Below are 25058 nucleotides of genomic sequence, written 5' to 3' on the forward strand. Positions count from 1 at the left end.
TTAAAACTACTTTTCAGGTGCAAAAGTTCTGTTACGTACACGCTCACGTGACCATCAACTCCAGAAAGCCCGCCTTAATTGTTTTTTGCGCGAAAAAACGTTGGGCCGTGCGACCGTTTGTTGTTTCCAGCGTCAGCGCTGCAAACGTTCATGTGAGAAAGATTTCACCTGCGAAAAGCATTTATTCGCAAACGTGAAGAGCCGAAGATGGGGACAAGCCAGCCGAACGTGCTGAACGTGCTGCGAGGGAACGAGTACTTTCGTCGCTCCGGTGAGAAACCGCGCTTGTTTGTTGAAGCGCGGGCGGGCTTTGACATGCCTGGGGTATTTAATAGCCGGACCGTTACGGCACCTTACGTAACAACTCCCGGATGCGTTGATTCTGATCTCGTAGTTAAATTAACCCCGTTTTAGAAGAATCTGCTTCGTTTCTTGGAACTTATTCGCAGCTACGGTTTTCCTTATGAAATCTGTACGTAATTAAATTGCATTGTTCTGACTAAAAGTAGCGTCGCGTATTTCGGAAGCGTTCTTGGGAACTTTTAGCAGCGTTGTGCAATGTGGTGAATGAACAGAGTGAGGAGCTGTGATCTCGCGTCGCGATTACGCCTATATCCCGGTCTTTTGCCAAATTGCAGGTACCGCCAACGGCCGGTCGAGCGCTTTGACTTACTCCGTCCTCAAGAATCTCCACAGTCGGGCTGCCAACGAATACGTCCTCCGCAACGATGTAAGTGTGGTGTCATTCGACCGCAGTCTGCCCAGTTCGCCAAATTTTCGATTGTCTCCGAGTGCCATGTCTGCCGATTCGCGCCCAAAGTAGGCCTCGGACGTCTCGGCGCCTGGATTCACTTATCGGGGCGCGTTTCACCTGCGCATTAGATTTACGGGCGCGCTTCCAAACAAAAAAAAAAAAAACGCTCGGTTGTGTTTCGTGTCCGTGTGTGCTTGCGTTTTATTGCTTGTCCAAGAGAAGGAATCGCTGAGCGATGGAATCGTCGCTGCTTATCTCATTGTGGTCTTGAAATTCGGATGAGACGGAAAGTTACTGAATTTTTTTTCCCATTAATTTATTTCTTAACGACGGCAAAGTTAAACTAAATGCAGTCATTTATTTCACGTGCCGTCAATTGCTGAGGCATTAGAGAAAAGAAGGGCTACAGTCGTTATGAAAAAAAAAAAATTGTTGGGTGGACACAGCCTTGCAGGCACTCGATGAAAACAGAATAGGGCCATTCGGTAGGAATAACGGTAAAAAGAAAATACTCACACTTCAATAAAGATGTTACGTAACCACATGACCATAGTAAAGCAAGTAAGTTCTGTGGCATTATTGGATCAATTGTCGTAAGACTGTCTTGAGGTTTTGGGACTTGCTCCATAGCAGTTCCTGTCATCGTATTGGTGGCAGCTTCAGTTGTGGATTTGCATGAGTTTGTGGCCATCAGTTATGAACAGGATTAATTGTTGGACCACTTTGCCGTGCTTGCCCTGTTTGGAGAAAATTAGAAGCTCAAGATTCTGGTGACATCTAATTGTTTTTGTTTCAAAGCGAACTGTCAACTTTTTTGCGCGTGAGGATTTGAAACCAGTGCCTGGCACATGCATGCATGTCTTTTCCCTGCAGGAACAAGAGGTGCCTCCACTGGCCTGCACCCATTTTCCAGGTCTGGCATTTTTACACTTTCTACCATTTAATTAACCCTTTCATAAGCTGCTCATCATTTTTAATCAAGTAATTTTTTTTTGCCTAAATAATCATGCAGGTCACAAGACAGCAACTTAGGCGGCAGAGAAAACCACATACCATTAATTTTATAGAGGCACGTGTGTAATTGGAAATAAAATAGAGATGCTGAAAAGAAAAATTTAAGTTGGGCTATGTCATCAGATGACTGCATTCTAATGACAAACAGATTGTTTCAGTTAAAGTGGAGTTTTTATAAACCTAAAGAGAGCAAAATTAAATACACTCAGGGAATGTTAAATTTTTTTTCTTGCAACTCGGCGAGTTGACATTACACAACAATTCGCTTCAAATCGGTCATCGTTGAGTTCTTTTAATCATCATCACCATAAATTCTAATTCAGTGGTTGGAGGATAAAAAAGAAAAGGCGTTATGTTCTTAACCTCAAAATTCTTGGCTGTGAATACTTCTATTGGGACCAAACAAACACCGGCAGAGACCCAAAAGCCAAACAGTTAATTTTCGTTAGAAACAATAATTGGGCGGAGTTGTCCTGACCAGTGTCCGTTTGAGACAAGAATGCCAGTGTTTATCAAATAAGCACTTGAGAGTCAATGCTGTCACTTTCTTTTTTTCCAATATGGACGTGACGCTAGATACTGAGAATAAAATGATAACAATGCAAGTTATAAAATCTAACATGGTTATGTCAAACTGCATGTAATCAAGCTCACTATTTTGGGAACTATTATGCACTGACTTTGCAATACAATATAAAAAAAAAGCATAGGATTCACAGTATGGAAAGGCTCAAATTTTTACGAAGCAAAAGAAATCGCTGCTTTGTGCAGCACTTTCTAAAAAAAAACTACATTCGCTGTGTAAACAGTGGTGTTGATGGCATTGCCAGTGTGGCGGACAGAATTCAGGTATTGCTTGCATTTCAGCAATGATTTGATGCAGAATTTTCCTTGTTCTAGAGTGTGTAATACATGACGGCTGCAATGGCTGAGAGCCAGTATCAAGGCAATAGTGGCTGCAACTGGATAGAAAGGAAATGTGCAGTTGTCTTTTGCTCTGCTCATAAATGTTTCATGGCAGGCTGACAAATCATAGATGGCTCTGCAACCACCTGTGTACGCAGCTGTTAAGAAATTTCAGCAGAAAGGCTAAAGGGCACCTCAAAACGATGATGTCGTGACCTCTTTTCTTTTTAATTTAATCATTAGATTAATCGTCCGATCTCATAACCTTCAGGCTGATTCTTAAAACCAACTTTTACACCCTCTGCAGTTGCTCAGTAGCTGTGGCATTTGGCTGCTGTGCCCAGATTCTCAAGTATAAATCCTGGTCATGGTGACCACTTGTCAGTGGAGGTGAAATACAAAAACACCCGTCCATGTGCTGTGCACTGTCAATGCAGGTCAGGAAACCCAGGTGGCTAAGATTAGTCTGGAGTCATTTCACGGTGGTGTCCCTCTAGGTCAACATTATTTACATTTATTTTTCCTTTCGTTCTTTCTAAAGTATGTGGTGTCCATTTAGCCCCCTTAAAAGTTCGGCATATTATTTATTGCATTGGAGACAAACCTTTAGCTCCTGTTAACTGACTGTATAATTCTCTCACTGCCATATAGCCATAAGTGACCTTATTTTCAACCTTTTTTATTGCACACTTTCACTGACTGAGGTATTGGGCAAGCATGCCCACAAAGAGCTCCTGCTTTTCTGTGGCTCTCTACTGTTGGTTCTGCACTGACCGGCTGCATGTTCCGTTGCAGAGCCACACAGGTGGAACCTCCTAGCGGTGGCTGACGAAGACGGCACCATACACATCCTGCGCACGGGACAGCCCGAAGGTTGCTCGGCCCTTGAGACCTGTGAGTCTAGGCGCCGCCTTCTGCCTTTGTGCTCGCTGGCTAGCACCTGTTGCAAGTTCACTTTTCAAATGCCAGTGTAGTGTTGGGACAGGATGCCAGTCTAAAGCAGACCTCTCCCATGCCGCGTCCTTCTGATGTTAGAAAATACACCGACCACCACAGGCTAGCGTCTTGGCAAGTTCTTTTTGTCTGGCAGGGTAGCAGCTACAGTCAAAGAAGTGAAGCTGCAGAAATGTCAAGCTCTCCTTCTCTCCAAGTGTGCAACGAGCAAGCCGTCATAGGTCATTCTATGCACTAGCGTGGCTGTAGCAAATTACAGTACAGTAGGACCCCGCTATAGTAAACTCGGTTATAGTAAAAACTCTGATATAGTAAAGTGAAGCAGCGGTCCCATTTCACCTTTCATAGACAGCTGTACGTTTTTTTCTGGTTATAGTAACAATTTTTTTTTTTTCAAAGAAACAACTATAGTAAAGAGCTTCTCGCCATGGCGATGCAATTCCCACAGAATGGTGACATCGCGCCGTGTGCGAAGTCTAGGGTAGCGAGGCAAATAGATACCAAATACAATAAAACTGTGCTTTTTGAGGTAGCTTCACCACCACGCTCAAAAGCCTGGAGGAGAAGCCAATTTTATGAAGACCTTGGTGCCATGAGGCAAAGCATGCGGCGCACACGGAAAAAGTAAACCGAGCTAGGAGCGTAGAAAGAAGGCGGCGTGGGTCGCTGAGAAAGGAAAGCCAGTAAAAGTGTAGTGAGGAGTAGAAAAGGGAAGAAAAAGGCAAAGCATGGGGAAACGGCTACAAGAAGTGGAGGTGCGGCGGTACTGCGTACGCGGTTTTGCTGGGCTAGACTACATCACGCGCGTTTCTTTACTGCCTCTTTAAATGATGCTGAGGCCATCGTAGATGACGCTGTGATCATGCGAAACTAGTTTTCACATGGAATCAAACTCTTTATTTTGTAGCTGTGTTGTATTCGCGTAAATGTGATACTTCCACAAGATGTAAACGAAGTCAAAAACGTGACAAATATGCAACAACTGAAAACAAATAATTATCACATAAAGGGACGTTAAGAGCTGGATGTAAGGTATTTCTGAGAGTTTCTTTTACAAATCAACACTTCATGCTTAGTAAGTAGCTAGGGAGCGTAGTCAGAGCTTAGTCGTCACCAGCAACTGACGTACCTATAAATGCGTGCAAAGGCTGCACCCATGTATGGACCGTCACATCCTGTTTTTCCCGAAGGAAATATTTTTAAAAAAATTCTTGTAAGGGCTGCACCCAAACTTTCCACTACCACTCGAGAATAGCCTTCGAAATGCACGTGCTGTGGCCTCTGCGATCAGCACCGGCTGTGAGGAATGGTGCGCTTGATTGTGGAGGCTGCGCATGCGCATACGAGCTTTCAGGTGCCGCCCACGGATGGTGCCTGAGGCCGTGGGTCGTCATCGTCATCATCGTAAACTTCTCCATCGCAAGCTCCCGCTATCGATATCGGCATCAGTATCTCCAGCTCCAGCTTTTTGTGGCTCTCACGGGAGTTGCAGTAGCATGTTAGTTTGCCGTAGTTGCGGCTTGCATGTGCTGCCGCCAAGCATTGCAATTTTAACACGATGGGCAGCAACCTTAATAGCTACACGGCTGGGAGTTTGCTGTCGAACACGGCAAGCGTGTGGCGGGCAGGAAATTCGACGTGCCGAGAAATGCGTCCAGTGATGGTGCAACCAAAACGGATGCACTGAGGAATGCAAGCTGTTACAAGCACGCTTTCCAAGGCAAGCCGTGCAAGTTTCCCAAAATGGAAGAATAGTTGCTATGCTAAGTGATGGAAGTGCGGAACAACAGCTACGCGTTGACAGTGGACATGATGCATGACTTCTTGTGGGATAAGCATGCACCTGAGCACAGCACCAGCTTGGAGTCTGAAGACTCCAAGAGTGTACTCCAAAAAAGAAAATTTTTTTCGCACATCACATTTAGGAGCCGCCCTCGAATCTGGAAAAAAAAGTGTGGCCTTTACACGCGTTTAAAAGGTCGTAAAGACCCGGATATAGTAAAGCTTTTTGCTGGTCTGAGCTACTTTACTATAGAAGGGTTCTACCTTATTTAGTTGGGCGTAACCCATAGTCTTTTTACTGGAAATAGGGATGGAAAGCCAACTCTTGTATTATAAATTGATTAAGCATGTGCAAAACTTCAATTATTTCAAATATGCGGTCAAATAGTAAAGTATTTAATGTTCAGTTCGATCCAGACGTTTCGTATTTGATATCTCGAAGTGTTCTTCTCCAGCAAATAATGTTTCTGGAAATCTTGCTGCATGTGGTTTCGGTTCAGCATACCACCGCACCTCGCATGCAACCAACGCCCTGACTTTGTGCTGCGTGACTGCGGTCCCGCGTGGTGCCAGAGCCAGTCTGTGCATGCTCGCGACAACAGATGTGAGCAGCCAGAAGTGCAATGCATAGATCTGTACTTGCTAGGTGTTTGCGGCCACGTTGCCTGCAGTACGCATGCGCCCTAACCGGCACAGTGGCGCGCATCAGCAGACGGATTTATCATAGCACAATCCACTTCTGTGTGCCACTGGTGTGCGCTTACTGATTGATCTTGATGGGGCAGGCATGCCAACAACTGGCCGTCGCCTGGTGCCTTATGCCATCTGCGCATGCGTACTGGCTCTCCAGAGAAGCGGATTGCGCTATGCTAGACCTCTTTTAATCGGAGGATGCCTGGCTCTCTTGACTTTTGCGGAACAAGTCTGAGCTGACTGCCAGAGCTGCTCTTCTCAGCATGAAATTTGCGAATCAAGTGTGGTGGCACGAGTACCAAGGGGAGCTAGCATGAGGCGCATGGAGATAGGTACCCTTTTCCAATGCCTGATGTGAGTTGGCACTGGGCATGCAGTGTGTACGCATAGCAGGTGTTTGTGGAGTCGTTGCTTAAAAGCAATAGCTGCACAATGACATAATCGTATTTAAGACCAGCAGTTGGCCTTCTCATAGTAGATATGCCTCACACCCCACAAATATGGGCTTCGCATGTAGGTCGAGTCCCCCAATATCCAAAGGCCATTTTTGCAGGACGTTGACCCAGCTTCAGTGAGTGTGACAAAGCTTCAAGCATTCTTTTTTTTTTTCATGTAATGGCTTTGTGTGTTCGAAAAATACATGATTTTGAAAATGCCTGTTGTACCGTTCAACCTTTTTTGTGTGCCAGATCTACTTGAAATATTCATTTTGAAATTATTTGAAGAGGATTCCTATTTGTCCCTGCAGGTGGGCGTCTGTACCTTGCAGGTGTTGGTGAGTGTCGACACCACGTGTTCTCGAGCATCCGCAGGGACATCCCCGCAGGGGGATGATGGTGAACGGTGCATCACCACGGACCCGAGCACCCGCGCTTCACCGTGCGTGGCATCGCCGTGTCCGGGGAAAAGGGGATCCTGGTGGTTGAGCCGATGCCGAGTGTTTGGACCTTTAAGGCCCCTTGGCAGAGGCAACACGCCACTTTGGCCCCAGCTTCCTGTAGACGGCACCTCCGGCCTGACCCAACCGGGGGAAATCGGCAGTCGCGTTTTCCTGTCCTCCTCTCCATCTTTTATTTTCCCATCTTCTTTCTCATAACTCTCCTGTCTCCTCTCTTCTCGTTTTTTCTTGCATATTTCATAGGCGGCTAGGGTTAACCTTCTGTGGCGAACTGCCCTGGGTTTCGTCAGATCTGGTTATACTTGAGGTGTATAGCTGGCGTGGGCCTCCTAGTTGGGCTCCATAGTGGGTGGCTAGCACTGCGACCGAACTAGAAAGATATTTGATGGCTCATTTCTTACTTTCCGCTTATCGTCCTCCAAAAAGAGGGCGCACCGAAGTGACTGCGCAATTCTTTGGCAGCAAGACGAATTTCCCGCACTACCATGTAGTACATAGCGAAGACCCTGAAAAAAACCGCTCGGCTTGTGTCAACCTTCCTTGTTTCAAGAACCCTAACTGACGCCATAGGGCAAGGTTACAAAATCAGAAAGTTAGCTAGTGGAGACCTGCTTCTGGCAATTCTGTACAAGCATCAATACGAGAAACTCTCAGATGTTACATCGTTCGGAAAACTTCCTCTAACAATCAGCCCACACAGATCACTCAACACTGTTCGTGGAGTAATTTCCGATGATGACCTGAAATACCTAACCGAGACTGAACTACTTACTGGAAGGATTGAAAGACCAGAATGTTACCAATGTCTATAGGATCAAAATAAGACGCGACAACACGGAAACACCAACGAAACACATTGTCCTCACCTTTGCATCTAGTATACTTCCCGATTCAGTGGAAGTAGGTTATAGAAAGCTAAAGCTCAGACCATACATACCCAATCCACGCCGATGCTACAAATGCCAGAGGTACGGCCACGGCTCGCAGAGCTGCCGGGGCAAACAAACCTGCACCAAATGTGCTTCCCACGATCATTCCGCTGAAAACTGTAATGTTGAACCCCACCTTTGCGCAAACTGTGAGGGCAGTCATCTGGCTTATGGTCACGCCCAGCCTGGAAAAAAGAAAAGGAAATAGCACTAACAGTCAAAGAAAAGACATCATTCAGAGAAGCGCAGAAACGACTCTTGTTGGGACAAAACCCAACCTACTCTGCTGTGGTGCAACAGGGCACAGCATCGCAGCGGCCTTCAGCACCTGCACAGCTCACACACACTGAGCCTGCAGCAGGGCCATCCATGCCCCTGGTGACCGCAGCTAGTTCTGCGCCACCATCCACAAAACTGGCCGCGCGGACCTCCAGGTCAGCCGGCCCCAAGGCCCCTCCCCATACGGAGAGGCCCAAAACGAAGACAACCGTGCGTTCAGCACGTTCGTCCAGCGTATCGGAGGATACGATGGACACAACTCCTCCCTCGCCTCCGCTGCAGCGGTGGCAAAACTCTATCGAGTGAAAGAAAAAGGGATAAAAACCCAATAACTGGTCCAAAAGACCCACCAACCTAGGTTCTAAGCCTTATCCTTATCTAGTCTATAATCATGGCATTTCTAGTTCACTGGAACTGTCGTGGACTTTACACAACTACACAGACGTTACAGATATTTTAAATTCATTCTCGCCAGTAGCACTGTGTCTCCAGGAGACTAACCTAGGACCACAGAAAAAAAAACATTCTTAAAAAGTATCAAGTCTTTCTTTCGCTGTGACCGACAGAACTCAAGCAGGCTCTCTGGAGGCACTGCTATTGTGTTCCAGGGTAGTGTTGCTACTCGGAAAATTGACCTAAAAACCTCATATGAGCCAGTTGCTATGACTGTCCTCGATTTTAAAACCATAACAATATGCTCCATATACATTGAACCTCACCTAACTGTCACACTTCACGATTTAGAAACTCTTTCAATACAACTACCGGAGCCGTATCTTTTAGTTGGGGATTTTAATGCTCACTCCTCCTTTTGGGGAAGTGAACATACGGACGTCAGAGGCAGAATTCTGGAATATTTTATTCTCTGCAACTATGTATGCCTGCTGAACACGGGAAAACACACTTACTGTTCTCCAAGCAGTGGGAAAATGAGCTGCCTAGATTTATCTTTTTGCCCCCCTTGTGCTTTTAACGATTTTAATTGGGAAGTGATTGACAACCCATTTGGCAACGATCATCTCCCCGTTGTAATCAGCTTAATATCCCCACCGGAAATCATCCCAACAAGGCCGCGTCGTTGGAAACTTCATTTGGCAGACTGGGAGCATTTTAGGGAAGAAGCCACATTGGAAAAAATCGTTTTAGAAAATCTGAGCATTGATCAAATAAATGAAAAGTTCACGAATTGCATATTAACTGCCGCACATTTAGCTATTCCTCAGTCTTATGGAGTGGTGCGACCAAACCACGAAGTGTGGTGGACAAAGGACTGCAAGGAAGCAAAAAAACAACAAAATAGATCTTGGGGTAAATTTCGCAAGTATCCGACACATGAAAATCTCATAAATTCTAAAAAGGCAAGAGCTAAAGCTCGGTACATCCGTCGCATTGCCGAGAAAGCTTCATGGCAGAGTTATGTTTCATCTATAAACAGTCACATCACATCTATAAAAATGTGGGAGCCGATTTGAAAATTAAACGGCAACTTCTCTCACCGTTCACAATTCCTATTCTGACAACACCTGGCACAGAAACATGCATAAAGGAACAGGCAGACATCTTGGGTGAACACTTCGCCGCAGTGTCCAGTTCATCGCAATATACGCAGTCATTTATAAAACAAAAGTATAACCGAAAAACAAAGACTTCTAATAAGTGGGGGTGGAAAACAACTATACAACAACTTCATTACTCTCCAAGAAATAAACAGAGTACTGTCTTCCGGAAAAAAAAAAATGCTCCAGGACCAGACCAAATATACTATGCAATGCTTGCCCATCTTTCTGAGCCTGTGTAGAAGCACTTTTAAGATTCTTTAACACAGTTTGGATATCAGGGAAAATACGTGAAGCCTGGAAAAAAGCAATTATTGTACCGTTTCTTAAACCGAACAAACCCCCAACCTCTCCTAGCAGTTATAGACCCATAGCCCTTACCAGTTGCCTCGCCAAATCCTTTGAAAGTGTCCTGAATATAAGATTAACTTTTGTCCTGCAATCCTGTGAACTTTTTGATATCCATCTGTGTGGTTTTAGAAAGGGATGCTCCACAACAGATCACCTAGTCTATCTCGAAAATGCTGTCAGAGAAGCTTTTATCCACAAACAACACTGTCTTGCCGTCTTTTTCGATTTAGAAAAAGCATATGATACAACCTGGAGGTTCGGTATCCTTCAGGACTTAGCCGAGCTCGGCATCCGTGGTAGAATGCTGAACTCCCATAAAGACTTTTTATCTAACCGTTCATTTAATGTCCGCCTAGGCTCAACCCTTTCGAGGAATTTTGTTCAGGAAAATGGAGTACCTCAAGGGTGTATTTTAAGCACTACCCCCTTTGTTGTAAAAATGAACTCTCTTGGTAAAATAATCCCAAGGTCCATTATGTACTCAGTCTATGTAGACGACCTTCAAATAGCTTGTACATCCTCCAATGTATCAACATGTGAAAGACAAATACAATTGACAAGAAATAAACTGGCAGCATGTGCAGATAAAAATGGTTTCCGGTTTTCCCCACAGAAATCAGTGGCAATTCTGTTCTCATTAAAACGAGGCATACATACAGATTCCGCCCTTCACCTTAACGAAATAGAGTTACCCGTAAAAAATGAGCATAAATTTCACCAAATAGTCACTAAGTGCCCATCCAGAATGTTCTTTAACAACAAGCCGCAAAGTACCAGGCCACTGCTCTTGCGTTTTGAAGAGATGTGCCAAAATCTCAGCGTACTAGACAGATTGCCTGGCATTGCTGGAAGACGAGATCCACTGCCGCCATGGTACAGTTTCCCGGAAATCTGTGATCTCATTCTTACACATTTCAGCAAAAAGCGAACTCCGCAATAGCATATATTACAAGAATTTTTTGCACTCGAGAAAAAATAGAGTATTTGCACAGCTTTTTATACAGATGGCTCAAAAACAGATGTTTACTTCGGATGTGCAGTGGTACAAGGGAACCGCAGTGAAATAGTAAGGCTTCCTCAGTGTGCATCAATCTTCACTGCGGAATGTTACGCTGTCTATGTAGCCATTGAACAAATAGTAAAGGAGAACCTCACAAACAGTATTATTTGCACCGACTCGCTTAGTCTACTTACAGCTTTCCAATCCAGGAATGCAGTCACTCCTATACTTGGCGATATCATACAGAACATAGTAATAGCCACAGCTAAAGGACAAAACCTAAAGCTCTGCTGGGTACCAAGTCATATTGGAATTGAAGGCAGCGAGAGAGCAGACTTATGCGCTGCTCAAGCACGTGACAAGCAAATAAAGAAAGTAAACATTCCATTAAAAGATTGCATTAACTTAATACATCGTAACATGAGACAGAAATGGCAGTCCGCGTGGAACAACGAAGTAAAAAAAAAATTCACAATGTGAAACCAGTTATAAGCGAATGGAAGTCCTGCACCCATCAGGAACATTTTAAGGAAGTTATTATTTGCCGTCTTCGTATAGGACACGCGCACCTCACACACAATTTCCTACTCACGAAACAAGATCAACCTGTTTGCGAAGACAAAGTTATGATTAACCATATTTTATTGTCTTGTGTGAAACTAGTAAAACTAAAGAAAAAGTACTTTACTAAATTCTATACTGAATGCATTCCTTTTCATCCTGCACTGCTTTTAGGGGATGATGCAATTATTGATATATCATGTGTTTTTAGCTTTCTCAGAGAAACTGGATTTCTCAAGACTGAATTTTTTTTCTACCTACTGGTCTGTTTGTAGTTTAGTACACCTCAACCACTTTCTCATTCCGGAGGAAAAGGGCTGAGGTTGTTTTATTTGGTTGGTTAGAGGCCTCCAGTCCTTGCCCATCCAGGGACGGGTTATTAGGCTACCCGACCTCCTTTACAACTTATAATGTTAGCCATTTGTAAACCTTGTTTTTGCTCTGAATACTGGGTAGAAGGAAATACCTTTTCAAGCTTTCTACTTAGCCATAAGATTTTATCTGTAAAAATCTGCATAAAACAATTCCTGATACCTTGAGCTTGGCGAATGATAGCCGTGGTTGCTTATGTGCCATTAAACCCAACTCAACACAACAGAGGGTTCCCATTTGCTTTGAACCCAAAAAACCATTATTTGTACATGGCTAATCAAATAATCAATAATATTATATAAATTATCATTTTTTTGGTTCTGTGCCTGCAAAAGTAACCTCATTACAGTTGTGGTCATGGTACATTTCGGAAAATACAGTATTATCGCAGTTCATTTCTCTTGAGTCTTTTCTCTGTTCTTGTGTGCAATGAGCCATGTTTTAGTTTACACATGGGACACAGTGCATGTGGTGCAGGCCAGCAAAGCTTTGGCAGCAGCGAGCCATTTCATTGTTCTCAGAGCAGAACCACACTGTCTTGACAATAGGTCAACGCAGTCTACCTGTTGTCATGACATCACAGTTCATTGCCTTGCACCTGTGATACCATGCTATAGACCTTTCCACGACCCTCGGAAAAACCAGTTTTCTGGGCTGTGGGGAGAACAGGGGTAGCGAAATCCTCAACTCTTTCCTGTACTACGAGCACAGTCCAGTGCCCAGTATGGCGGCGCTCGTGCACCTTTTTGTGAAAAGGTCTATAGCAGGTGCAAGGTGGTGGACCGCGGTGCCATGTGGTTGGAAGGCCTCCTGTGAGGGGTATTGGCCACCTCAATCTTGAGTGGTATCCGACTACACTTGTGCCCCTTTAATGCGAACCCCCTTATATGGACAACTCGAATCAGGGACAGTTATACTGGGGACCAAACGTTTTCAATGCATTTACACTTTGTTGATCTCGCTTTCCAGACAACGGACAGGGTTGAAATATGCAGTGGTCATTGGAGCGTATGTATTTTTTCCACATTAAAGGGCCACAGAAAGGGGTGTTTGAGCTTGTCTTTAAAATGCTTGCACAATGTAAAGTACAAGACACCAAGCGTTCATGCCGCGTATGAGACCTCAAAACCGAGCGGGAAATTTACAATACATTTTTAAAAATTGCCGCTTCCACACCTCGCGGCGATGCGCGGTGCCGGGCTTTCGCACAAAACCTGGCATACGAAGTCACGCCGTGCAAGTGACATCAGCGGCCGGGGGGGTTATCATTGGTTCACTGCGCCAAATTCTTTCAGGCGTCGCGCAGCTACCACGGCCGCGGCCACTCCGCGCGCCCCAGCAGCCGGCACATTTTCACGTGCAAAAGTTGAGAGGAGAGGGAAAGGCGCGAAAACGGGGAAGCTCAAATTTTGACTGCATATAACTCATCTTCCACAAAATGCATTAAAACAATTCTTGCTGGAGGATATTTGTGAAGCAGCATCTTTTAACATCCCAGGCATGCCGTAACTTTATTGAGAGCCCCTTTCTGGGGCTCTTTAATATGGACACTAACGAAAGGCAGTGCGAAAGTGGGAAGTGCCTGAATGGTGGCCGGCCCTTTTTCTCCGGCTTTGTGCTTTGCAGTGCCTAGGGGCTCAGTTGACACATCCTATATTTTGCCATACTTCATGAATGGCAGTGCAAAAAACTTTTCTGCAGCTTGTGCTGCTTCGAAAGCCGCATTCAGCAGCTGTCAGCCGACTGAATGCAGCTAGGTATATGTACTGGCAGTTAGTGGCACGTGAACAGTCATAGTAGGAGATGTCATCCCGCTATGAGGTGCCATCATGCATCTCATGGACCATTAGATGAATCAAACTGCACCATGTTATCTTAAAGATGGTGTTGACTACGCTATTGCATTTCTGGCTCACAAGGTTTCGTCTAATTTCAACTTCAGTTCTCACCATGTACGTACAGAAACAGACCTTAATTGTGACGTGTTTTTTCTTAACATAATGCCTTCTGAAGCAGAATTGACATCTTAGCTAGTTGGCTTTCCATTTTCAAAAATTATATAAAGTGCACTTAGGACAACAGACAAGGGAGACCAAACAACACAAGCGCTTGTGTTGTTTGGTCTCCCTTGTCTGTTGTCCTAAGTGCGCTTTATATAATTTTTGATAATGCCTTCTGCTTCATGATTTGTTGTCACGGACGACTCACTTCATGGACTGTTTTGACCAGGTACTAAAGTGTTCTTATTAAACGAGAAATGACTATAATGTACAATAGGTCAGTATTGACTGAATTTGTACACTCTTTGAGGGAGCGTGTGTCTGCATGCTCATTTTTGCTTGCATGAAGGGATCAAGCCTAGACATCTAGGGTTCCTCGGCAATCTTTTTGGATGTATGTGGGGTTCCCCAAGGCTGGAAATATTCAGAACTCCCTGCTTCAGCTCGCTTGCCTTGTCTGTATGCAGCCTGGCACGCGCACGACAATGCGGTGTTTGATGTGTGCCCTCGTCCTGGTCGGGACCAGCTGGCCACGGCCAGTGGTGACCTGAGCGTGGGTCTGTGGGATGTTGACCAGCATACGGCGGTAGCCAGATTCCGAGGACACCAGGGCAGCGTCAAGTGCGTCCGCTTCCTCCAGGGACATGCCGGTGAGTGCCCCTCTTCTGGTTTTCACTGAACGCAAAGTGTTACACGAGGGCTTAGCGTTCATGCATCCTTTTCTATGTGCGACCTTCGTGAGGGAAAACTTTTTATACAAAGGAGGTGATGTGTGAGCATGTTGCGTGCACTCGGCATGAGCTAGAACATGAGGATCAATTATTTCATGGAAATTTCGGTAGCCAAAATTTGGGTGCCCTTGAAAATTAAAGCATTGATCCCTTTAGATTCGTGGTTGCGCAGCCGTTTAGAGCTGTGGATAATTTGCAGACTGTCGCCTGCCTTGTTTTCCCTTCACAGATGTGTTTGCGTCTGGGGCGCGAGACGGTGGCGTGATGGTCTGGGATGCCCGGTGCTCCAAGCCACGTAAGTCTGATCAGCTACCTCGTTTGCCAACAGATAAGATGTTGTGTCTAATGGCGCATTCCTCTTTCCTCTTGCAACTGACTGGTCCCCTCTAGGTGTTCATGTATCTCAGTGGGCAAAAAGCATCTTTGCAGTTTGAGCTCCTGAAGGCATCAGACAGTTGCTTCGAGTGAGGCACAGATTTCTACTCATGACAGTTTTGTAGAGAAAGCAGTTTTCATGTTTTACTGGCTGCTATGTTGCTATCCATAGGGGTTGGTTAGCAGTGGTACCGGAAAGCGTGAAAAGAAAACTACCCCGAATGCTTACTGTGTTCGAATCTGTGCGAAAGCACAGATTTTTCTACTTAGAAGACAACGATGAGTGGGCAATGCCGCGGGACGGAACGCTTGCGCTAGGCAGACAGACAATGCGTTAACAGACGATTCTGCTCAGGGTTGGCGCTCATCGGATTAGTGTTTACGCATTACAAGCATGGAGAAAACAATGGAAGTGTTTTGCATTACTGCGTCCAGGATATTTATTTATATATCATCATTACCTCAAACCTCCCAGGAAAGGGGTGCTACATGAGGGATGGGCTGAGTGTTCAAATGAAGAAAGGCTCGATGGCAGTCTTGAATTGTAGTGAATAAGAGTGGTGCATAGAGTCAGTTGGCAGACTGTTCCAGTCCCGGGCAGTTGTTATGAAGAATGAGCGAAGATGAATTAGTTTGTGCTGGAGGAGGGTAGAAGACTGCTTTGTGACAGCTGGTGTGGCTTGATAAGTGATGAGATGGAAGATGACCGGAACATCAAGCAGTGCATGATAAAACTTGCGAAAGAGCCAAGACCTAAAGATATAACATCTAAGTTTGAGATTAGTAAGGTGAACCTGTGGTTTACCTAAGTGCTGTGACGCCAGAGGGTAAGAGTAGTCTGAAAAAAAAAAAAATCTGGCTGCGCAACGTCAGTGACTTGCCAAGCTTTACACTTATAGGGATGCGAGATGGGTGCATCTCTATAAGCAGCAACGGCAGGCCACCATGTCTTCAGTCACTGCACTGCCAGTCCGCTGAAAAATCCTAAATGTCTAGCACAGGGGTTCTCAAACTGGGTTTGGCGGGCTGCTTTCATGTGTTCCACAAGTGCCCACACTGGCCTGTCCTTTCTTTCCGGCACACTTCTGGTGGACGTGTGCGAAGAAGACGCAGTACCTGGTGTGTTAAAACGCATTCCAATATGTTAGCTTTTCTTAGCTTGTTCCTCAGATTGATTCCGTCGGCATTGGTCCGCAGCACAGAGCTTGGCAGCATGCCAAGATGCTTTGCGCCAGTAACTTCGCTGATTGTTTGTGGTGACGGAGCACCGGGTGCAGTGGATCGCCCAGCGAACTTGGCATCATGGCAAGACTTTTCTGCGACGTATGTTCAGAATGCCGGCAATGTGGTGCAAAGGCAAAGTGTACAAGGCGACGCGTGTTACGTGCACTCGTGCGCATGGCGACTGAAAGTGTGGGTCGCACAACTCAGAAAGAAAGTGTGCCCGTCTCATCGGGCGTTTGGTTGGGTGATTTGATGGCATCAGTAGTGCTAGTGCGAAGTTTTGCCGCAGAAATGCAAAGAAATGCCGACACCACGCAGATGCCAGAGCGGTGCGCGGCAGATAGCCAGTGAGAGCTGAATGAGGAGTCACATTATTCTATGTGCAGCAACAGCTTTCTGGGTGCACGAATGCAGGGGAGGACGTTTGTCTCATGATGTAGTTTTCTGCATTCTTCTTGTCTTGTGGGGAGGGATCTGAACATGAGGAAGACATGGGCATTGAATAATAAGCCGATTGCTGAAAGCATGGGAAAAGAAAACGCAGCAAAAACTCGTTAATTCGAACTCAAAGGGGACTGCAAAATTGTTCGAACTATTGAATGGGCGCTAGAATGAGTGGTCATTGCACCCCACCGCGCGGGCAGAATCCTAAGCAGTCACATCTAGACTCGTTATCCTGAGCTAGACGCTACTACACATTTCTGGCGGGCGATTCTGAGAATTAAATTCATGTGGTCCTAATGGCAAATGAAATAAATTGATCGGCTGGTATGCACCCGAAACATGTATTAGAACGCATGAGCAGCGAGCTCAAGTGCTGGAATATAGGACGCTATTTATGCTCCAAAACATGTTTATTTACAGGGAAGGGTTGTCAAAATTAAAAGTAATCAGTGATGTGCACTCGCTTGCGTTTCTTCTGCCAAGACTCCATCATCATCATCTGCAGCTTGCCCAAGAGCTCCAGCGCAACGTCCAAGTTCTCATTGGCAGAGAAGTAGCGTGCTGCAACATGCACTTGGCGGTGGCATAGGCTCATCACTGCAGTTAGACTCATCACTGTCGGCTGTGCTCACCGCACGTGGGCCCTGTGTCGTCTGCATGGAGCCTCAATTATATTGGCTTCACTCAAGGGCTCCATCGTCTCCACACTGCTGTCCATGTAGCTTGCAGCACCAACAAAAAGCATGGCGCTCAAACCACCGTACTACAGTCGAAACCCGCAATAACGAAATCCCCGGGGACAGCAAAAAAATTCGCTTTCGCGAGAATTTCGTTGCCGCGAAAATGAGACAGAAAAGATAGAAACCAGCCCGCAAAAAGAAAATTTATTGCCAAAAGTCAGTCAGCTTAGTTTGCCGAGCCTTGCCTTGCAGCAACTTCATGGTTCTATTCTCACACTGCAAGAAGTGATCCATTGCCACGTCGTCGTCGTGTGCGCCTAAGAACGACCGGATCGTGTCAAAGGCGTCCAACACATTCCTCGGGTTCGGGTTTACCGTCTCTCCATGTTGTGGACCTTGGTCCTCGGTGTCGTCAGTTTCGCACACGCTGCTGATGATAGCCTCATCGGTCATTTCTTCATGGACAACTACGTCGTCATCAGCGCGAACGAAATTATCGACACTGAGGCCACCTGGAACAACATAGTTGTCGACAGCACAAAATGCACCCCATGCGTTGGCCAGCGATTGTGGCACTGCACTGGCAGCACAGTCATCGTGAAGTGTCTCTTCAAGCACGCTTTCATTTGGCGACTCGTCCACGCATGATGTCTGCTGGGTGGGGGCGAAGCCCGCATGCTTGAAACAGTGCTCAATCACGGTCGGAGGCGTCGCAAGCCATGCAGCGGCCAGCATCTCAAGCGCCATGAACAAGTCCACGTCGGTGGGGCGCTTGTGATGGAGGTTAAGAATGAGACGCTGAATTAGCCTCTCTTTGTAGGCGCACTTCACACTTCGTATGACGCCTTGGTCGAGTGGCTGCACAACAGAAGTGCACCCGGGCGGAAAAAAAAAGCGCACGTTTGTGAGCTCCATATCAACATGATGGGCGGTGCAGTTGTCTAAAAAAAGGCTCACCAACCTGTCTGCCTTTCTCATGTCCACATCGAAGGCCTCAAGCCAGCTGGAAAATATTGAACGGGTCATCCATGACTTCCCGTTCGAGGTGTACTGGACAGGCAGCGTGCGGTTCCCCTTGAAGCAGCGGGGCTTCTTGCTCCGGCCAATGACAAGAAGCGGCCGTTTGTCACTGCCGTCCATATTGGAGCACAACAATACTGTTACGCGCTGCTTGCTGTGCTTCCCTCCGTGGCATTTTTGACCTTTCAGGTCCAAGGTCTTCGAAGGCAGCATCTGATAGAATAGACCCGTTTCGTCCGCATTATACACGTCTGAGGGTTCGTACTGCCCCAGGATTTCTTCGGCAGTCAGCTGCCACGACGATGTTGCCACCGGGTCCACTCCTGCTGCTTCGCCCGAAATCACCTTGGCCACAATATCGTGACGGGCTTTAAAGCGGCCCAGCCAGCCAGCGCTTGCTCTGAATTGGTCATGCCCGAGCATGCAGGCAAAGTCCAGAGGCACTTTGTTTGCGCGCTGTTCACAGAACCAGGCAAACACCGCCTTGTCAACGTCCGGGAACACCGCAGCCGTCACTGTTTTATGCTGTGCTCGAGCACCATTCTCAAGCGCACCGAGAATGGCTGCCTTGCTTTTCAAAATTGTCGACAGTGAGCTGCACGCAATCCCGTACTCGTCGGCGATATCCATTTTTTTCCTGCCTTTTTCTGCTTGAGCAATGATGGCAGCCTTCTCTTGCAGAGACAAAAATCTTCGTTTTTTGGCTGGCGGAGACATCTCAAACGCAAACGTGCGGACTGCTGCTCATACACATTGCCACCACACACAACGAACACATGTGCACCGCTCGCAGGCCTAAATGTGCAGTGCTGATGATCTAGTGTCGCCCCCTGATGGTGTCGCTGCGAGGCTGCCTTTTCTGAACATAGCCTCCGAGATAAACAACCACGCGGAACCGATCACAGAGGACACGCGCTGCGCCGGTATGGTGGCCAGCACCGGCTCAAGGTGGCTAAAGTTTTTAAAGTTGTTCCGGCTGCAAGGTTGCCAGGCGCCAATGCTCTCGCTGTAGCCACGCAAGCGCGCTATTGCAGTTTGCTCAATTTGAGTGCTTTTTTGACGCTGTTATTCATAATATAGGAGACAGTATGCGGACCGACGCTGCAGCAAATTTCGTTATCGTGGGATTGCGGTACAAAAATGTTTCGTTACCGAGAGATACTAAATACATTGGCCCCTATGGGCATTTGCCGGGATCTCGGAAATATTTCGTTGCGGCGAGAATTTCGTATTCTCGAGATTTCGCTATCGCGGGTTTCGACTGTACTTTGTGTACACCACGTGATCGCAACCCAGCGACCGCGACGCAACGAAAACCTGGAACGGCTTGCGCCGAAGCATTGGCGGCGCGGGCGAGTGCTCCTGCAGTGAAAACCTGTTTCGGCATGCACCAGAGCGTGGGCTCAGCCAGCGTCGTGCTATAGGGCCTAGAATATACTGGCTAGTGTGCCGAGAGCACGCACTCATGTGGCCACAGCAGTGATGCCTTCCCGGAGCCACCATGAGGCGGCGCTGCCAACCGCTAAGGTGCCATCGCACCATGTTCACGGGCTACTACAGCTATTGTGGTGTTGGTAACTATTGGTAACTAAACGTGGGCCACGCTTTTCGTGGCGAAGCCTGTCTTACTCCTTGCTTTGAGTGCACTTTCGTCTAGAAACTTCCTTGGTGGGACACCAACTTGGCGGCCTAGCACTGTTCGTAGAAAATCCTCAAATGAAATAGCGCCATATATGGGACCAGCAAAGTGCTTACCACGTGCTGCCAGTCCCAAACTAGTAATTTTATTATTTTGTTTGTTGTGCTGAAGAAGGGAAACAGAAAAGTCAAAATGAATGTCCAATATCCAGCGACAAATCCATCTTATGAACTTGAAGGTTGACACGGTCACTGTGAGTCATTCTGAATGAGCGGTCAAGTTTGATTAGGATTCGTTTTGCTGCTACATGGAAACTTTCGATCGCGATTTTACTCGATCCGGATCCAATTGACTGCAATCCGTGCATCACGATCACACTTGTCAATCCCGATTTTAAGTTAATTCTATGCAACACCATGCTGAGTGAGCGCGACCATATCTGTATCGAGATGTTTTGTCTGTGTAGCAGCAACTGTTTCTGGCAATAAAGAAACTGACCTGGAAAGGGTCCATGCCAATAATGTGGAAGTGCCTGTGTGACGCTGGTATTCAAAAATAGCATTAAAGGGACCCAGAAAGGGGCCCTCAATAAAGTTGCGATATGTCTGAGATGTTAAAAGGCGCCACTTAATAATTATCCTCCAGCAAGAATTATTTTAATGTGTTTTGTGAAGCTGAGTTATATGGAGACAAAATATGAACTTCCGCGTCTTCGCGCCTTTCCCTCTCCTCTCTCACGCCAAAACAGCCGCGCTCCTCCGCTGGCTCACCCACTGCGCTAGTGGTAGCGCATGACGTCTGAAAGAATTTGGCGCTGTGAACCAATGATAACCTCCGGCTGCTGACGTCACTTGTCATACGCCAGGTTTTGTGTGAAAGCGTGGCAGTGCGCGTCGCCGCGAGATGCGAAAGTCGGAATTTTTTAATATGTATTGTAAATTTCCCACTCGCTTTCGAGGTCTCGTACATGGCATGCACGCTCGGCGACCTGCACTCTGCACAGTGCAAGCATTTTAAAGCCAAGCTCGAACACCCCTTTCTGTGGCCCTTTAAAATTTTTTTGCAAAGGTCATTACAACAGCTTCGCAATCTGTTTGTTTTCTTGTTATATGACCGAAGAGATTTCATTGCTGCAGATAGCAACACAGACCAATTAAAGACAACAGCAGAGAGAAATGAAGACAACAACAGCAGAGAGAAATGAAGACAAAGAAGCAACACACACGTGATTAGGATGATATGCGAGTGTCATCGTCCTCATCATGTGTGTGTTGCTTCTTGGTGTTGGTTCCTCTCTGCTGCTGTTTTGATTGATCGTGTACCAACTAGGTAGCTCAGCAGTCCACCTTATCAACACAGACCCGGTACTCTCGGATACACTGACATTTCTATAATTCAACCGTGCTGACTGCAATGTTGATATATCAGTCAATTGAGGCATAATAGCGTTGCGCATATGCGAAAGAAAGGCAGGAACGTATTTACTCTATCTCAACACGGCATCCGTCTCCAATAATCGCATGCAATGATCAACGCAAGCAGTCCGAATTGGACTTACTATTCTTGTTTTCACTTGGAAGTCATAGCTTGATTCGGGGGGGAAAAAAAAAGTCTTTTTGCAGATGTTGGTGGGCTGGTGCTTTTTTTTTTTTGTAAGAAAAGTATAGGCAAGAACAAAAATAATGCAATGATTGAATCCACGAAGTCTGCAAATAGCACAAACTGACTACATATTTACTCGAATGTAACGCGACTGTGAATGTAATGGGAGGGGTGACTTTACGTGCTGCCCAGCGGGAAAAAATAAAACAACGAATGTAAAGCGAGGCTTAAGGACTCAAAACAAAAGTACCGTTAATAGACCTCGCGGCCAACATGCTTATTCATCTTCCTCGCTTTCGGAGGCTGATTTCTCAGAAACGGAGTCCTCCTTTTCTCTGTCGAAGTCTCCCAGTAACTTTTGCCGTATTGACGTTCGTCGCAGAGAGAATCCATTCCACTTCACGAACGTTTGGGCCCACCCACGAGATGCTCTGAACTTTCCATCTCCCGAGCAACGTCTTTAACGTTCCAACGGATCAGCTCGACAGTGACCCCCATGAAATGGTTGCGCTGCTAACAGGATCGCTTTTCTTTTAAAACGAGCGTTGCACTGAGCACAACGTATTGCCATCGTGTGCACTGAATCAGTACACCGCAAGCGACGCCGCAAGAACACAACGCGACGATGCATTGAGTGCAAGGTCACAACGAACACAAAAAATTGACAGAGGACAACCAACGCTTTGACTTTGGATGGATGAGGTTTTGGCTTCTATGGTACCCATGTTGCCAGCATAAGATTGCAAAACTGCAGAAACCGAAACCAAGCTGATTGCTTTGAAATGGCTGCACCGCGGCACTGCTTTAGGCCAGTCGAAGTGCGGTATTCAATTATAACGCGAAAGTAGACTTTAAGGGGAAAAAATTCAGGAAAAAAACTCTCGTTACAGTCAAGTAAATACGGTAGGTAGGTCACACCAATAATAAAGTAAAAATTTTTGAGGTCACTGCTAAATGTTTCTGACAAGTTAAGCATAGCACTGAACTAATTGTTTAATAAATGAACAACAAAAAAAGTCTGACGTTGGTTGCTGGACTGTTCCAGAGGCTGGCGAGCACGTTGACGATGTCGGCCACTGTAACTTTGATTGTTCTCTCGACGTAACTGTTTTCAGAATGCTTCTCACAGACAACGCATGTTGGAGTTAGCTTGCGGTACTCTCTTTTGATCAGCTTCCACTCCACAAGTCATGCGGTGCCCGAAGGAACGCAGAACATAGAAACCTTGTCCGAGTTGGACCGGTAGCTGCTGCAACACGGCGGCACGAAGCATGTTTTCTCCCCGCCCTGATGCTTCGTGCTGCATAATTAGCCTTTGATACTTTCAGTTCCGTGGGTTCAAAGAGCAGCGCAGACGTGAGCAAAACGCTTTGTAAACACACTGCAACTGCAGCGACTGCAGCAAGCAAGCAAGGGAGGGCCGCTTAGCCTGACTGCACCCTTATGACAAGCAGCGCCCCGTGGCCGCCACCGTTGGAAGGCAGCACTGGCGCTGTTACCTCCCCCATTGGGAGGCCCCTCCGCTCGACAAACTAGCCAGTATATTCTAGGCACTATAATCATGCACTCGGTTTTTTTCTTTTCCATTGTTTTTAGGTGTGTGCGAATTTTGAAATTTTCGAATACGAACGCGAAGAAAAAATGGCTTTGAATATCGAATCGAATATCTGTTCAGTACAAAAAAATTTTCAGAAAATGATATACAAAGAAATGCTGTTTCCCTTATATTTTTTTTTCAAAATAGTGTATGGTCTTTGCAACTAAAATAAACAAAACTAGATTGCCTCAGTACCGTACAAAAAAATACGTGCACAGAAATGTATACTACTCGATTCCGGAGACGAGGCCTCGTCAGGCGTGCATTAAACGCCTTTTGCCTCGTCTACCTGGGCAGTGCTTTATACCAATGTGTGTTATTCGGTCTTGTATTGTAACCAGTTCTGTCAAAATAAAAAGAAAGAAAAAGAAAAAAAGAAAGATTAGACAGCATAACAGTATCCAAGCTATAATGAGGCCATGTAAAACAAAAACAAAATCCATAAAATGACAAGACTGGCAACAAAAAATTACATGATGACTAGTAAAACCTCATTCCTTTGGAGCCGCCGCGGTGGCTGAGTGGTTATGGCACTCGGCTGCCGGCCTGAAAGACGTGGGTTCGATCGCGGCGGTCGAATTTCGATGGAGGCGAAATTCTAGAGGCCCGTGTACTGTGCGATGTCGGTGCACGTTAAAGAACCCCAGGTGGTCGAAATTTCCGGAGCCCTTCACTACGGCGTCTCTCATAGCCTGAGTTGCTTTGGGACATTAAACCCCTATAAACCAACCATCATTCATTCGGAATTCAAGGGACCAGAAGATATGCCCGGTTCATCTGAAGGCCTCGGTTTATAAAATTACCCCCCTGATAAAAAAAACCTGCCGAAAATGCAAAGATGCAGTAATGCCTTATGAGGTAGCTCCATCGCGCTAACACCTGTAAGCCCGTGACGAGCCGCCCGTTTTGGAGTGCTGGAAGAACAATACAAATGGAAGCAAGGGGCTGGGGAACACACACTGGCAACGGCGAGGCGGTTTCTAAAAAGGAAAAGGAAATAACCTGCGATGCGCCAGTCGGCGTCTGAAAGCCACGCGGAGCTGGGATTGGACTAACGGCGAATGCGCGGCCCGACAGGTGCAGTTGCCGCGGGGCAGCGGCGAAGCTCAGAAACCGAAACTATGCGGCCAGGTTATTTTTTTGACCTAGTGACAGGGGCCTTCCGATCGTTGTCACACCTGCCGTTACGCCCATTTAAGAGGTGCACGGATTACAATGCACCATTCAGTAGACAAGATTTTTACAGGATCGCTTGCCCTATAGCGACAACTCTACGCGCCGCTTCAGGAGGATCCCACGACATTCCGCAAGTAGGCTTTCCCGCATAGCGTAGTTTACAAAACGGGATGGCAGAGGTCACGCTCGGAGAGTTATGAAGGCGACAGGACGCATTCTTCGGGCCCCGCAGGGGGGCGCCTGCAGCTTGCAGGCGTCGCGACGGTGAGTGGCGACACCGCGGGTTCCCGAGCATCCGCAGGGACATCTCCGCAAGGGGATGATGGTGAACTGTGCATCACCACGGACCCGAGCACCCGCGCCTCGCCGTGCGTGGCATCGCCGTGTCCGGGGAAAAGGGGATCCTGGTGGTTGAGCCGATGCCGAGCGTTTGGACCCTCAAGGCCCCTTGGCGGAGGCAACACACCACTTTGGCCCCAGCTTCCTGTAGACGGCACCTCCGGCCTGACCCGACCGGGGGG

At 46.6% G+C, this 25058-nt stretch overlaps 1 protein-coding gene across 1 annotated transcript in view; it reads left to right on the plus strand.

Annotated features, from left to right (window-relative positions):
* Positions 1 to 69: 69 nt before the first annotated feature.
* Positions 70 to 25058, plus strand: part of l(2)dtl (WD40 domain-containing protein denticleless) — a 65940-nt gene continuing 40951 nt past the window's right edge. The window contains exons 1-7 of the mRNA XM_077665043.1: positions 70 to 271; positions 639 to 730; positions 1628 to 1667; positions 3470 to 3568; positions 6852 to 6878; positions 14517 to 14699; positions 15010 to 15075. Of these exons, the coding sequence (XP_077521169.1) occupies positions 208 to 271; positions 639 to 730; positions 1628 to 1667; positions 3470 to 3568; positions 6852 to 6878; positions 14517 to 14699; positions 15010 to 15075 (571 nt within the window). The 5' untranslated portion in view covers positions 70 to 207. The remainder of the gene's footprint in view (positions 272 to 638; positions 731 to 1627; positions 1668 to 3469; positions 3569 to 6851; positions 6879 to 14516; positions 14700 to 15009; positions 15076 to 25058) is intronic.

This window comes from Amblyomma americanum, chromosome 5 (genome assembly GCF_052857255.1).
Source record: "Amblyomma americanum isolate KBUSLIRL-KWMA chromosome 5, ASM5285725v1, whole genome shotgun sequence".
In the NCBI taxonomy this organism is placed as follows: domain Eukaryota; kingdom Metazoa; phylum Arthropoda; class Arachnida; order Ixodida; family Ixodidae; genus Amblyomma; species Amblyomma americanum.